Source organism: Protobothrops mucrosquamatus, unplaced genomic scaffold (genome assembly GCF_001527695.2).
Source record: "Protobothrops mucrosquamatus isolate PMUCROS unplaced genomic scaffold, P.Mucros_1.0 scaffold450, whole genome shotgun sequence".
In the NCBI taxonomy this organism is placed as follows: Eukaryota; Metazoa; Chordata; class Lepidosauria; order Squamata; family Viperidae; genus Protobothrops; species Protobothrops mucrosquamatus.
Window position 1 is genome coordinate 117961 of NW_015386773.1, and position 16003 is coordinate 133963.

General features: G+C 37.2%; 1 protein-coding gene across 1 annotated transcript in view; it reads right to left on the reverse strand.

The window, feature by feature from the left end:
* Positions 1 to 802: 802 nt before the first annotated feature.
* Positions 803 to 16003, reverse strand: part of TENT2 (terminal nucleotidyltransferase 2) — a 33674-nt gene continuing 18473 nt past the window's right edge. Inside the window, exons 11-15 of the mRNA XM_015816426.1 lie at positions 15874 to 15917; positions 6225 to 6361; positions 4161 to 4252; positions 2622 to 2701; positions 803 to 1075 (exon numbers count right to left, since the gene is read on the reverse strand). Of these exons, the coding sequence (XP_015671912.1) occupies positions 1001 to 1075; positions 2622 to 2701; positions 4161 to 4252; positions 6225 to 6361; positions 15874 to 15917 (428 nt within the window). The 3' untranslated portion in view covers positions 803 to 1000. The remainder of the gene's footprint in view (positions 1076 to 2621; positions 2702 to 4160; positions 4253 to 6224; positions 6362 to 15873; positions 15918 to 16003) is intronic.

The window sequence follows — 16003 nt, forward strand, 5'->3', positions numbered from 1 at the left end:
TCATTTTGAAAAAAAAAAGGAAAGGACAAAAATTTCAGATCTGAAGTACCTAGGCTTCTGTTTTGTTTATTTTTACTCCCTCAGGAAGGCACTACAGTACATGATCACTAGAATATAGTAATTTGACACTACAGCCTAAATATTAGTAAACTCCTAGTTATAAAATTTCAACTAAGGTTCCACAGACAGAAATTCTTCAAAAAGGCAATAATTGCATATTTGGGATGTACTAATTCAGACAACAGCTAGGGCCTCCTGTTACTGAATGTTACCTGTGATAAAATTCTGCATATTTGGGAAATATCAAATCAAATCAAAATAAAAAATATATATTTCTCAATATTTACATTTCTTTGTGAAGATTTTCATTCTTGTATACAGCAACATCTAATCAAATAGATTCTTGTATGCAATTAGCATAGGCCAAATACAAGTCATGTTTCAATGAGAATCAGCCTGGATCAATAGGAATAATCAGGACTAAGTTGTTAATATTGCTTAAAAGCTGGTGTTTATTACTATGGTATTAAAACTGGAATGAGCTAAAGTGCATATTATAATTAGTAGTTGTAAAGCAGGGCCTACTGGCTTGTACTTCTTACTCTTATGGAAAAGTACACCATTATATCTTTTATTATCACTGCTGGCTGTCATACATTCATCTTTCTGTTTCAGTATTTAGTGTGGATGCATAAACTACTACAATAAATAATAACAGGAAATCAAACTGCAACAGATTTTGCAAAGTTCATATTACAGCAGTAGTTTCTTTATTGGTCACTGATTGAATAACTCCAGAAGCCAATGTTCAAATTGATTTAATGTTATAAAGGTTGCAATCTTCTTTGAATTCTTACAAAAATTTTCCTACCAAAAACCTGAAAGAAAATTCTCTTCTTAAAAAAAGTGCAGCAGGGAAGGGAGAAAAATCACATCCCGGGCATCTCATGTATTTATATGCTGTATTTCAGAAAAGTCCAGTTAGTGAGACAGAGGCCAATCATCTTTTTTGTATAATTCCTCTTACAGGCAGTATACAGTTCAAATCCTTCCTGTCTCTCAGCCTCTGCCATGACTACGGGATAGAGAACAGATCATACAATTACGTTAGTATAGTATAGCCATACTTTTAAAATCATACAACATCAAAAGAATATTAGTACTCATAATCATAACAAAGACATATAAAACTGCATTAAATGTTTCCATTAATAAAAACTCTTTATGGTTTCTGAGAAGCAAAACTTCATGTTGTATTAAAATACTTTTAGAAGGGGGAGGAAAGGATTTTTTAAATATATTATAGCCTTTTCCTGCCCCAATCTTCCCAAAATGGATTAGAAGTCAATCAAAACATATGTAATTACAAAAAATGTAATTTTGTACCTGTGTTTCCCTGAAAATAACACCAGGTCTTTTTTTTTTTTTGCCTCCAAAAGAGGCACCAGGTCTTATTTTCAGGGAATGTCTTATTCACCTCCAGCACCGACAGCACCGCCCAGCAGGTCCACTTCTTCTGGGGCCGAAGGAGAAGCTTCATTCTGCAGGTGCATTCTGGCCTGCATTTTGCAGGCAGGCCTTTCTGGAAGGCCTCTGCCTTTCAGAATTGTCGGCTGCAGAGGTCTTGCAGAACCGAGCTATGTATTGAATCCATAGCTCGGTTCTTGGCTGCGCAGGCCTTTTGGAAAGGCTTGTGACTGCGAAATGCAGGCCTGGCTGCAGAAGAGGCCGCAGAAGAAATGGGCCAGCGAGGAGAGGCCTGGCTGCAAGATAAATGGGTGCGTGGCACATGGGGTAGATCCACACCTCCACCCCCACCCTAGCTTGATTTTTAAGTGTGCGCCTCACCCCAAAACTAGGGCTTATTTTTGGGGTAGAGCTTATATTAGGCCCATCCCCCCAAATCAAGCTAGGGCTTATTTTCGGAGTAGGCCTTACTTTCAGGGAAACATGGCAATTAAATTGTAACTGTAATGCAATTCAAAAACAAAGAACTTTTCAGTTCTATGGATTCAGAACTGCACAGTAAAATTACTTCAATTTAGAAATTCAGATTTTAAGGGGTGATATCACTTATTGCCTAACCCCAACCTGGCATTAGGAAGACTCAGCTACAAGTTCAAACATAAGGTGTCTTGGGTGACTTGGGCCAGTCATTTTTTTCTCAGCCCACTGAACACAGGAGAAAAGAGGGACATGAACAAAAGGCAAGATTTTGACTAACTGATTACTGACAGAATGAATTCCTCATTGTCAACCCTTCACACATTTCTTCGCTTTGTAAATGAAAATCAATCTATAGTCAAACAAGATGCCATAATAATTACTTAACCAATTTGTAAGAGTCAATCTAAGGAAAAACAAGTATATTAAAGAAGAATTATTGTGAACATATTGAAAGAAAACTGCAACACTGAAAGGCATTTGTCAGGTATATTGGAGTAACTGTTTGGGAAATGGAAGTTGCGTCATTGTCAGCAACATACAGAAAAGCAGTCTTAAAAAATGAAGAGAATAGATATATACATTGTGTCTATTACAGACAAAAATCTTTTCCTGGAACAATTGTTACATACAATTAACTTAAATAAAATGTTTTATTAAATTGTATGTACTTTTACCTTTTGAAATTCATCTATGATAACGTCAAACTTCTGTTTTTCATGTACTGCTCTAGCAGTATTTGTTCTATCAAAAGGTTCTGGAAAAATTGAATTATGTATAATTTTACTTATATTTACATATCAATTTATCTAACTTTATACACTTATGAAAAATTGTTGGCATCATTGACATTATTTAAAACTATTTTCACAATGCTGTTTTTAAATTTAATTTATTTTGCAAAGAAACGTCAAAATGATCTTTTCCAGTACATTTTATCAATTGATTATATATCCCTTGATTACATCTATCCCTAAAGACAGATTTTTAATTAATACACATTTAGAATGTTTTAATTTTTTTTGCTAGTTTATTATTAAAAAGACATTTCTAGCAAAAAAAAAATAATTTCCCCATTTCAACAGTTGAAAGTGGAACAAAAATGTAACCACATTTAAAGAGTGTTGTACATATATAGTGCCCACCCATAAGGCCTTCTATAAATAGGTGAAAACATGGCTTTCCAGGAAGGTCTTCAGAAATTATTTATAACCAGTAGCACCATTCAATTTAATATCCCTTGGGATAATGCTGAACCTCTTCCCATTCTGTGTTTTCTGGGAATGGCTTGGTGTGATTTCAAGAAGTAAATCCTATGAAATCGGAACAATTCAGGGTGTTCTGAACCTGCCTCTGATTTGGAGGATTAACTTCCACCCCTGGAACTGCAAGTTGATTCAATATCGTCTGGAGGAAAGGGGGGCATTCCAGAGTTTTCCAGAATGTTGTCTTCCCACATTAAAATTTGGCATATGATATATATTGCTTCTAACTTTCTTCAGTGGAGGGCTGTTTTTATTTTGGATAAATACATTATTATTATTTAAAACAAATTAACAGAGAGGAATATAGTTAGCCTGTTTAATGAAATGGTAAACAGTGGTTTCCACAAATCAAAATACTAAATTCCTAACCACATAGAGAGAAAGAATATATAAGCCTGAGGCTCCTCTTACCTTGTCCATGTAATATAGAAGTAGGCAGCCAAGGGCCTATATATTACTCTCAGCACCTGTCTGCAAACATCCCCAATTTTTCCTATTTTGGGCAGTTTAAATCAAGCAAATTAAAGTACAACAAAGGTACAAAGGAGCCAGTTGGTCTGGAGATTAAGGTGTCAGGCTAGAAATTGGGAGACTGTGAGTTCTAATCCTGCCTTAAGCATAAAACCAGCTGCGGCCAGTCACTCTCTCTTAGCCCTAGGAAGGAGGCAATGGCAAACCACTTCTGAAATAAAACCATGCCAAGAAAACTTTAAGGACTAGTGCAGGCAGTTGCCTACAATCAAAACTGATTTGAAGGGACCAAAAAGAAAAAAAAGGTGGAAAGCCTTGTCTCACTCTTGATGTAATGCCCATGAGTCCCAGAGCTACACTCACCCAGAAGCAAAACTAAAAATTCTAAAAAAAATAAATAAAAACTAAACAATTACTTTATATCAGCAGATAATTTACAATTCTAGAAAACATAAATTATGACAAGGATGTAGAATTTACCTTCTATGCAAATGAATTTGTTTCTCCATTCAATACCATCCGGTCTTGGAATAGCTTTGCCTTCACGAACTGAAATCATCTGATTGTTCCAACTAGCAAACAGAAAGGGAAAATAATTGTCTAAAGTTTTTGAATAAAATGTAATAAGTTTCATGTAAAAGCCATTTGGAAATGATTTTTAAATATTAGAGTGGACTACCATCCTAGAAAAGTTAGACTTTAACACAAGTTCCTATCTATGTCCCTTAGAAATAGAAATACAATTGCTGCATCCAGGAAGAGAAAGTAAATAATTTAAAAGGCTGCTGAATTCAAATTACACCGGACTATGGGGAGGGGAGAACTGTCCCTTAATCCCGAATATAAATTTCTCAGGAGGAAAATGAGATATTCTGAGATTCCCTTTTTTCTAAATGCAGCCCACAGCTTATGACTGAATCAAAGGCCTCTATATAATCAATTGAGCATCCTATTTTTTTTAACTGATGTGGTCAGTGGGTCATACTGAGGTGGCTGGATTGGATGACCTGGTTGCAGGTACAACAGTTTCGGAATGTGACAAGTTGTCCCTCAAGACGTCTTCTGATGGTAGGCAGAAATAAATTTCTTCCCACTAACATACAGGAGATTTCTAGAGCATTCCCTCCCATTCTAATCTAAGCCCACAAGTTGGAAATAAAAACAACATTTGTATATGCAAGCCTCTATTATCTTTGCTAAACAAGTTTAGAGATGTTTAGAAAATAGGAAAAAAAATGCCTATGCCTGTGTGTACAAGGCACAAGACAATACTTTCGTTTTAAAAATAAAAATATAAACCCAAAAGCTAGATGGCCAGAGGTCTTAGAAACCCTCTGTATCGTCACATGGGAGACCTGTTTTGGAGTAGTACAACATGGCAGATCCTGCTGCCATCATGTATCTTCCAAAGCACAGATGAATGTTGCAAATTCCAAGGAGTTTATAAATTTAAAACTAGCTCGGAAAATACTGGTCACTTCCCACACTATTCTCCAGAATTTATTTACAGGCAATAAAAAGAATGGCAGTGAACTAGAAACAGTTTTTGTTCCAGACACCCACATGTAACTCAGCAGAAACACAGCTCATGTAACTTGATTCAAATGCAACAAGAGAGCAAAATTAAATCATCATGCTTCAATGTTTTACTTTGTATTTAACGGATGCCACTGTACAATTAATTCCAGTTCTGCTATGATGTTATTTTTTATCCTGCCAAACAGTTCAGGCTTACATACTGCAAACTTAACCAAAAGGCCAAATCACCATGAAGAAATCACAATTAACTAAATGCATAGCAACATCAGGCAGCAACTTCGTTTTGAAACAGCATTGTTTAATCTAAGTGCTCTCAACATGTATGAACTATCTCCTGGGATTCTTAACAATGGCCATACTGACCAGGGAATCTTGGGAGCTGAATTCCACATATAAAGTGTCAATGATGGAGAAGATTCCTATGAATCCTTTCACTGAAAACTGCCTTGTGAATTAAGAAATGGCACTTGGTGCTGAATAGCAGTGAGAAGCACAGAGCACCAAAACAAAATAAGGTATCCTTAAAGGAAAAAACAAACGAACTCCAGCATCACAGTGCCAGACAGAATGATCCAGATCTTAATGAGTCCATCTTAAACACTTCAAGAGAAGATATAGTACCTCTCTAGATATAGAAAAGCAGGATAAAATAGCAATGCACATAATACCAAATAATTGTGTCACCATCATTACCATCTGCCTGAATAGGTGTTGATGTGTAACAGAGCTCCTTTAAATATGGCTTGTACCCATTTGAACAACTGTGAACTAGAGACTGCCAAATCTAACTAGTAGATTATGTCATACATTTTAAGCCTGTCTCTACATGTAAGCATTTAACTTATCTCTATCCAGCTTTCTTTTTCCATTATAAACAAGCTACTAAAAAGGAACCCTTTGCTCCTTAAATGATAATAGAGAAGAATTGGAACTCATCTATAAACTGCAACCAGAGTAGAACAAAGCAACCAGAAAAGTTGTTAAAATGAAAAGTTGATCACTCACTCAAATTCTGTAGCATAGTATTTCAGGAAACCTAGCAATAGCTCTCCAAGTGTAGATTGATTTTTTGAAATGTAAGGAGGGATGGTGCATGGTGCTCGATGTACAAGATGTAGTTGCATAGTAGGATCAAAAGATTCCTGTAAAGACAAAGAAACAAAAATAGAGTTCTATTTATGAACCAGAATATGATGCTGTATATAACCTGTTCAGATACTTTCAAAAGTAAATATGTTCTTTTCACATACAGAACTACTTTAACTAATATGCCAATTTGATCAGTCTCTTAAAAATTCAATGTGCAAGCCTCTCGTCTACAAAATAAGTAATATTAATAGTTTTGAGCAGGTTATTGCCTGCTTCTTTTCAAATCTTCATATTACACAACACTGTAGAAAAAAAGTACAAAGTCTGTGCAAGAGAGAAGTTGAAAGATTTCTGAAAGTTTTGGTATATCAGCTTTTAGTTGGTTTTGCTTATCATTCTGCCATTCATAAATTTCCTAAATCAGGGATGGCGAACCTTTTAGAGACCAAGTGCCCAAACTACAACCCAAAACTCACTTATTTATCACTGGGTGCCAGGTGGGCGTGGCCCACTGGGTGGGCGTGGTTGTGATGGTCATGGCAGAGTGGGTGGGTGTGGCCAAGGTGGACGTGGTCACCTCAATGTTGCTCGTGGGGAGGGATGCCTGTGGGGGCCGGGCAGGGTTGGGGGAGATCCAGGGGGTCTCTGGCAGGTGGGGTGGTGGGCAGGAGGCTCGTTCTGCAGGGTGAGACGAGGCAAGGCGAGGCAGGGCAGGGATGCCATTGTCGCAGGGCAAGGCGATGCAGGGGCCGGGGCGGCTGCTGCCTGACACCATCGTCCCCCACACACAGAGGCCAGCCAGTGCATGGGGGCCGACAGTGTCCGTCAGCAGCCACAGCCTGCTGGCCTATCGACCGGCACACTCTGGGGCTCCGCAGCCTGCCGCTAGCAGTTCAGAGAAGCCACCGACAGCTGAGGAGGCGATGCAGTGGGTCGTGCCCAGGAAAAGGAGAGCATGTGAGGCCAGGAGGGATGGGACAGAGGGGAGGGAAACCAGTCGTGCTGGGATGCATCCGGCCACGTGGGACCTCAGCGAGTTAGTGGGCGGCTGATTGAAGAGGGACAGTTGCCATCTCCGGGGCATGGCGCATGTGCCCACATAGAGGGCTCTGAGTGCCGCCTCTGGCACGCGTGCCATAGGTTCGCCACCACTGTCCTAAATCTTCAGGCATTTGACCATTACCTGCCAATCTAAATTACTTCTTTTTTTAATACAAAGAAAATTATACACATTTAATCTAATTCTTTTGTTGATTTATAGGAAGGAAAAGGTTTGTCATGCTGCCAGATAATTAAAAATGTCCCGTAAAATGGAACAGGAGAACAAAGTGCTGGAATACAACCAAGCAGCCACCCTAACAAAAAATCTTCATATATGCGCATCTGAGTTTCTCTGCAGAGCAATAGGATACAAGTGACAAATATTTATAGAAAGTGATGATGGCTTGTTTATTGATTTTGCTTCAGTTAATTCTTTTGACAAACTGCATTAAAATCAAAACTTTAATATCCTGTTTTCTGATTTGAATAAAACTAAATAACATGCTTAAAACAAGAAAGATAAGAAAAATAGAGGAAAGGGATAGTTTAAGAATCTTTTGCAATATTTAGTTTCTGTACTGGGTAGCTAAAGCTTTAATATTTATTTGAAACATTTATGTAGTCGCCCATCTTATATCAAACTCTGGGTGGCTCCCAATCAATAATTAAAACGTCAATAATAAAAACGAATTATATGTATGAAAACAATACACATTAAAAATCTAGCACCAAAGTTAAGCTTCCACTTGCAATTCCTTGTTAAATCCCCTCTTCTGCTTCACCCTATTCCAGCGCTTGGGGGGAAAGTGCTTTTGGGAAGGCTTGGAAGGTAGAGGCCTGCCAAACCTCAGGGGGAATGATGTTCCACAGGGCAGGGACTGCCATGGAAAAGGGCCACTTCCCATAAGATGATAATGTTTAAAGGAATTAGTAGGATCCTGATCATCCTATCCGATCTGGTAGGACAGGTAGGTGTTCTTATAGAGACGTGGTCCTGCTCAGAGTCCCTTGGTTGAGTTGAGTGGCTATAGAAATTAAATACATAAACAAAATAAAATAAATAAAAACCTGGTCCTGTGCCATTTAGGTACCCATATATGTTTCCCAGGCAATAAATGCATTTTTATTTTGATTGAGCAATCTAATATTTCACTTGCAGTTACCAATCCTGACTTAAATCTTACACATATAAGCTTTTCTGAAAAAAGGTAGTGATAGGAAGGATCAATTCTAGACTTTTACCATTCTGGTCCATTTGCATGTAACAAATCAAAGTTGTTATCAAATGTTCATAACAACTGGTTCAGCTGAACTGAAAAATTATTTATGACGGTCACAGCAATTACTTGAATAATGTTATTAATCAATTACATAGCATTCTAGATCAGGGCTTTTCAATCTTTTCACCCATTGTACCACTTTTAGGATATGGCAACATCCGAGTACTACCAGTTGCCTAGCAAGCTGTCAAAAACTTGATGACCAAAAAAAAAAAAAAAGGAAAAAAGTGATGAAGTACAGGTAGTCCTCGACTTACAACAGTTCACTTAGTGACTGTTCGAAGTTACAATGGCACTGAAAAAAGTGCCCCCCAAATCACAGCCGAGCAAGACACCTGCCTGCCTGCCCAGCGGTGGCGCTCTTTCTCCTGTCCAAGGTTTTCACTGTTGTGAGCATTTCTGTTGAGGATTGGCAGTGGGGGTGGGGTGGGGGGGTGTTTGGTTTTTATTCCCCCCGTCTGCTGGGTGGTTGCAGCAGGTTTTGGTCACTTCACATGACCCTGGGGCACTGTGACCGTCACAAATATGAATCAGTTGCCAAGCATCTGAATGTAAATCACAAGACCGTGAAGATGCTGCAACATTCCAGCTGATTGGCGCTTCTTCTGGGCTCAGCAGAAGCGCCAGGATCAGCGCCGAGCTCCAGCTGGAGACTGACGCTGATCCTGGCGCTTCTGCTGAGCCCTGACAGCCCTGCAGCTCCAGCCATCTCTTGCTCAGACTTGTGCGGTGCTGCCACTGGTTCAGCTCATTCCCCTCCCCCGCTACCACTTTTCTAGGATGGTCGCGTACCACCTGCCAGGTGCCAATGTAGCACAGGTGGTACCTGTACCACTGGTTGAAAAGCCCTGTTCTAGATGTAAAGCCTTTACGTCTTCTGACACCTCTGAAAGATTCTTCACTAGTCTCAATGTACTACAGCAAGGAGTGACAAAGCCAAGACCAACAAAGAAAGAAGGTAACTAAATTTGAAAACAGATTTTTTGCTTTCATATAAACATCTTTGCTCTACTTTAGAGCTATTCCTTCCACTATGCCATTCCATTCTGAGGTAAGAATACAACAAGGTCAACTTATGGCCTTGTCCATAAGTTATTAGTTCCTGCTTGGCGATTAACATAAAATTATCTATAATATGCTAGCTTAACAACTGATCATTTTTGGCATCAGCCATTTATTTATGTTATTCTGCCAAGTGGTGAAAAGATATACCATGTCACCAATTACTGTTTTATGAACCCATAAGTTTGAAAAATCATAGTTTTGGTCAATCAATTTAGAAAAAAACATCATGAATTTCAGAAAGATACAATGAAGAAAAATATATAAGGCAAAGTATCCAAGCAATTTCAATAGGAGAAATGGACATTAATATCTGTCTGATGTACAGAATGCATGGGTTTATTTTTCTCTCTCAGGGAGGAAGTACACATGATGCTAAATCCATCTCAATATATATGTTTTAAACAATGGAAACAGCAGCTGTTCTTGAAGCTGATAATTATCAAGATAAGTAAAGCTGAACAGTTTCTTCTACTGTGGTGGCCAGAAAAATAAATTTCCTTTAATATATATAGGAAATTTCTACAAATATACAGGAAACCTCCATGCGTCTTCTTGCATTTTCTGCCCGTTTGCATTCTAAAAAAATGCAAATAATCCCATTTCTAAGTTTCCACACAAAATAGTGTAACTGAGGCCCCTCAGGGAAAACTGATAGAAAAGTGTATAAAAAAACCCCTATTCACTTAGATTCCATAAGTTAGAGACACAGATTCTGTCAGTTTCAGAAGGATTAAACAGACCATTTCATGAATCTCCAAATATATAAATGATGCAGGTTGCTATGTGGTAGTGAGAGGGATATTTTCGTTTAAGCACTTCTGATGGGACTCAGAAGGATTTACCTCGCCATTTTGAGAAATGGGCGTAGTAAGAAGCATTCTTTAGATGCTCACGGTTGTTATAAAATACAAATCAAGGAAGTGGTGGGGAAATTGTAAATTTTTTGCATTATATTGCATTGTATCTCTTCAAAACCTAAGGCTTGTATAAATGCAGCTACCACCTTTTATCTCCATAATAAAACAATAAAATGGGCTGCACAGAGGGAATTACTACCCAAACCCACCCTATGAGTTCTGACATAGCACTAATCATGATAGCAATTAGCCATGCCAGAATGCAAATTTGCCTTTATTTGTAAATTTCTAAAATGGAAATGCATTTAGTTAAATGTCTATCCAAAGGAGGCATACAATACAGTCAAATTAAGAACACTTCAGTTGATAAGGTTGGGGTGGGGGTGGGGTGGTTATAACATAAAGCCCTAGCCTCAATGGAGTCATAATTTTGTAACTACTAAACATGCACTTGTGCAAAACAGGGGAAGAGATAATTTGTGCGACAATTCATAGAACCTAATCAGAAATTTCATGTGATAGAAATAGCTCATGTTTTAGACTCAGATCCGCAATTCATTTTTCTCCAGATTTAACACAACAAAACAAATCTGATCCAACACAAATCTAGGACTTCCAGAAGTTTACAAATAAGCATATATGCATGTCCGGTTAACTAATACTTGAAATAAGCCCACAATTACTATAAAAACCTGGTCTCTCTTGGATCCAATCCCCAATATATGAAACCTGGAATTATCCAGCAGTAACAGGTAAGAGAACTCCAAACCCAGTCTTGGCATCAAGTCCAGAGCCCAGGAAGCTATCCCAGATAGCAAGATAATCAGCATAACAGCATAATCCCTAGACTGTCCCCATTGCCTAAATCAGCGGTGTCAAACTGCCGGCCTGCGGGGCGGATGCATTATAGCGAAACCGCACCCACCCCATTGCCAGCAATGGAAAAAAATAGCGATACGCCATGACACGTCACATGACGTTGCGAGCTTGACACCCCTGGCCTAAATTAACATATATGCAGCCTAAATTAAACCTAAATTAACATACAGACTAACCCTATATAGCTCAGTTAAGCTATATGTATATAAAGTATAGCTAAACTAAACCCTAAATTAACATAAAGTCATGGCTAAATTAAACATATATGCCTACTATTTCAGCAGGAGTCCCTAGCTGCAAATGTCTTTGAAGGTCAACCACAGCATCTCCACTTCCCAGCCTGGTACTGAAATTGCTATTAACCTGAAATCCAGGAGGGCAGTTCTTAGCAATATTAGCTGTCCAAATCATGTCCGGGTAACACAAACCAGGTCCACCTACTCATCCCCTCCAAGTCATAGCTAAACATGGCCTTGTCCATATAAATTTGGTGTTTACCAACAGTTTAAGCCAAGATTCCCCAGACCAAAAGTTGAAACTGACACTAGCAACCTTCTTTTCCCTGAAATAGCCCACCCAGTGTCCTCTGACATTTCTTTATCCTAGTGCAGTAAATATAATCTAATTCAGTGCATCTAAATCCCTCCTCCTTAAACCATCTTACTCTTATACTAAAACACTGCACTTCTGTTAATCAAACTGGATCAAACAGAAATTCATCCTGAAGACATCAGAAACCAGAAATATGTAGCTCTATTCAGTTTTCAGGTGACTGACTTCCATGTGAGCAAGCACACAAGCCTGCCCTCTCCTTAAGAAATCTACCTTATGTACTGTATGTAGATGGAAAGAGTTAATGTAATTTGAGTAATATTGATGTGGGGAAGGGAAGAGGTATTCCTGGGAATACTCATAGGGAAATCTCATTTTGAATGCCCAAATCGAGCATATCCAAACAAATAACTTCAAGTTGGTTGAATGGATCATTTCAGTCTTGCTTGCAGTACCTAAGTCTTTTTAAAAGATCCTTGTAGTTCATAACAGCACAGTAGCCAAAAAAACTCTCCAAATTGCTATTGTGCTTGTGTAATTCTGAATATGTAAAAATGCCATTTTGTAAAAAAAAAAAAAAAAAAAAAAAAAGCAATATCCATCCCCTGGCAGAAAGACATAATTTCTGCTTTTTGTTGCTGAAAACACCAGATATTCTAAACTTGACTAACACAGGAGCATACAGTGAGTACTACAGAGACAACAGGAATTTCTATAGTTATTAATGCAAAATGGTTAAGTCAAATTTTATTTATTTATTTATTATTTAATTTATTGGCTGCCCATCTTACCACAGGGTAACTCTGGGCAGCTTACAATTTTAAAACTTAAAAAAAAAACACCTATATTTTTGTCCTCAAAAATGAAAACTATCCCAGGAAATGCCAATGACCACATTAAGGAGAAAACATAAACGAAGAAAACATATACAAGGCCAACTCATTTAAATAAACACTGATTATTCAGTAATCTTGCCAGATTATGGACAAAACTAAATTATCCAATGGGTTAAATTAAAGTATTCCAGTCTTTACCTAATCTGGCATTTGCAATTCCCAAAGTGTCCCACATAGCATCTGATGCAGCAAGTCCCTTACCTTTGATTCTGCTTCCTCTGTGGTTTGCTCCCAAGTGCTCTGGCATCTGGTCATTTCCAGGCACCTTGCAACAAAAAAGTCCTTGGGAACATTTGCTTACTTCAAGGTGCTATCATGATTTCTGCAACTAAGCAATATTTTCACACTACTTTACCCCTTGATAAATATACAAAATATACTGGACCGTTCTTCTGAATTTTTAAAATGTACATCTCAGCAGATGTGTATAATATTGCAGTCACAAATTGCTTCTCAAATAGAGCTATATTAGCAATTGCTGCTTTATTTCTGGTTAAACATGCCTAAGGAAGTAGTTTTCAAGAAGTGCTCCCTGTGATTTTGAACAGAATTCTAAACTCAATTCTAAGTAGACCTACATGCTGATTTAAACACAATGGTGCATTAGCAATTAATGCCTCTGAGATATTTTCTTGAGGGCATACACTATTTGGATTTTATCCAACATTGAACAATTCCCAGTAGGATAGCATCCAGTTTTAATTGGTGTTTGTACTGAAAAAAAAACCTCTCCGTCCTTCCGGTAGGATTAATTTTGAAAGTCCTATTCTATCGGCAGACTGATCCAAGCTAAATATCCAAAATAAACTATATTTAAAGCAGTCCAGTTATTACGGCTGTGCAGTGTTTGGCTGTGCAATGCTTTGGTTCAAAACCATGGAAACACAAACCCAACATTGTATAAAGGCAGCCACATTTGATTTCTGTAATGTGTAGCTTCTGCAGCAGCTATGTAAGTCTGGAAAATGACATGGTTGTTTTAGTGAATCAAAGATGCCATTTTCATACTTCTGCATGATCCAAAGAATGTATTCTGAACTATATCCAAAGCCCTGTAATCCTTACATATTAATAAGCAGTGTTAATTGATAAACAGGTGACATAATACCATTTCAAATATATTGCAGTATGAAAATATTTATATAGAAAGACATGTATAACTGCAAACTGCAATTGCTAAATCAAATATTGTTTTATTGATCTTAAATATTACTTTAAGACTTGGTATTCTCACATCTCAGCTAAAACTACTTGTTTAAAATGCTGCTATGTCAAAAAATTATCCACTGATCTTTACAGTCTTTTAATAATGTGCAGTTACTTGTTTTAGATACATAACTGCATGTCCAGCATTTTAAAAAGCATTTTTTCCACTGAGATTATAGACATATATAGTGTGGATCTTTTAATGATTCAACATAACTGAAAACAGAAATATTCCAATACGGTGAACCTTAATAATTAAGTATTTAAATATCAAAGGCCTTTATACTATACATTAATTTCAATGAAAAATTTTGTTCAACTTTTTACTTCAATAATAATTTTATAAAACAAAAATGAGTGACCCTACTACGTTACTTTACCAAACATGATCCTGAAATCAGGAACTTTTAATTAGTTATTTTGATATAAGAGGAGCAGTGTTAGTTTTAAATTGCTTCTACATTTTCTGTGCAACTGCCATACCTTAATCACCCACTTTGTTCTTAGTGTCCTGCATGCTAGTTTACGTCTTTCTATTATATCAATGTTTTGATATATTTTAGCATCAAAATTTATCAGTACCATCACTGTCACAAGAATGTTTAAAAAATAGGTGGGCAGAAGCAGAGCAAAAAATCATTATGGAAATAAGTTCAAAGTGAATATATTACAGGTAGTTCTCGACTTACAACCACAACTGAGCCCAAATTTTTTTGTGAAATATTTGTTAAGTGAATTTTGCCTTATTTTACAACCTTTTGTGCCACAGTTGTTAAGTGAATGACTGCAGTTGTTAAGTTAATAACATGGTTGTTAATGAATCTGGCTTTCCCATTGACTTTGCTTATAAGGTCACAAAAGGTGATCACATGATCCCAGGACATTGCAACCATCATAAATATGAGTCAGTTGCCAAGCATCTTAATTTTGATCAAGTGACCATGGGGATACTGCAACAGTTGTAAGTGTGAAAAACGGTCATAAGTCACTTTTTTCAATGCTGTTGTCTGAACAGTCACTAAATAAACTGTTGTAAGTCAAGGCCTACCTGTAAAACATTAAAAGGTAGATTACCACCAGGGCAAGGTGAGATAACACAGTACTGCCATGCAGAATGGATCATCTCTATGTGTATTTACTCATGTAGTAGGCTGTAATATTATTATTTATCTTTCTTACTATCTTCTTTACTCCCCCCCCCTTATTGATATTATTATTATGATTACCATTATTCTGTTGCCCTGCATGTACACTGAGAGCACTGGAGACAAATTCCTTGTGTGTCTAATAGAGTATTCAATTCAAAATTCATAAGATAATATGCTGCAGTTCTAAACACAAAATACAATCCAGATTCATAGGTCTACATCCAATTACTCTTCTCCCAACATATGCCTCCCAAATTTTTTCAGGGAGATTCCCTAAACCTCTGGAACAAATCTAATAGTGCATAAGACATTGAAGGAAGAGAAATCCAACTGTAGGTATTGCCTTTTCCATAGCTAACAAAAAAGGCATGCATACAACTTATAAAAATAAATACTGTAATTCATATTTCTCAGCCAAATGTGATAATCAGAATTGGCTTTTAAAATTTTATTTGTATTTAAAAAGGATGAATGTGTCAGTCTGCAGGAGAATTTTCTATACACATGTTGGAGCATTGTGGAGTTCTAACAAACATGGTCTAAGGCATATTTTGTCATTATCCCAAAGTAACAGCAACATTCATGTGGAAGGTAATCATTTTAATAAACATATTATGTAGTAATTTATAAGAAGCACTTACTGGGTAATTTTTTTGGAGGGATGGAAGGATAGGTTCAGGTAGGGCTATAAAAAAAAAGTTTAAAGTCACTGTGATTCATATATTTCACAGAAAACAACATACCAGCTACACTAGTATTGTGAACTGAACG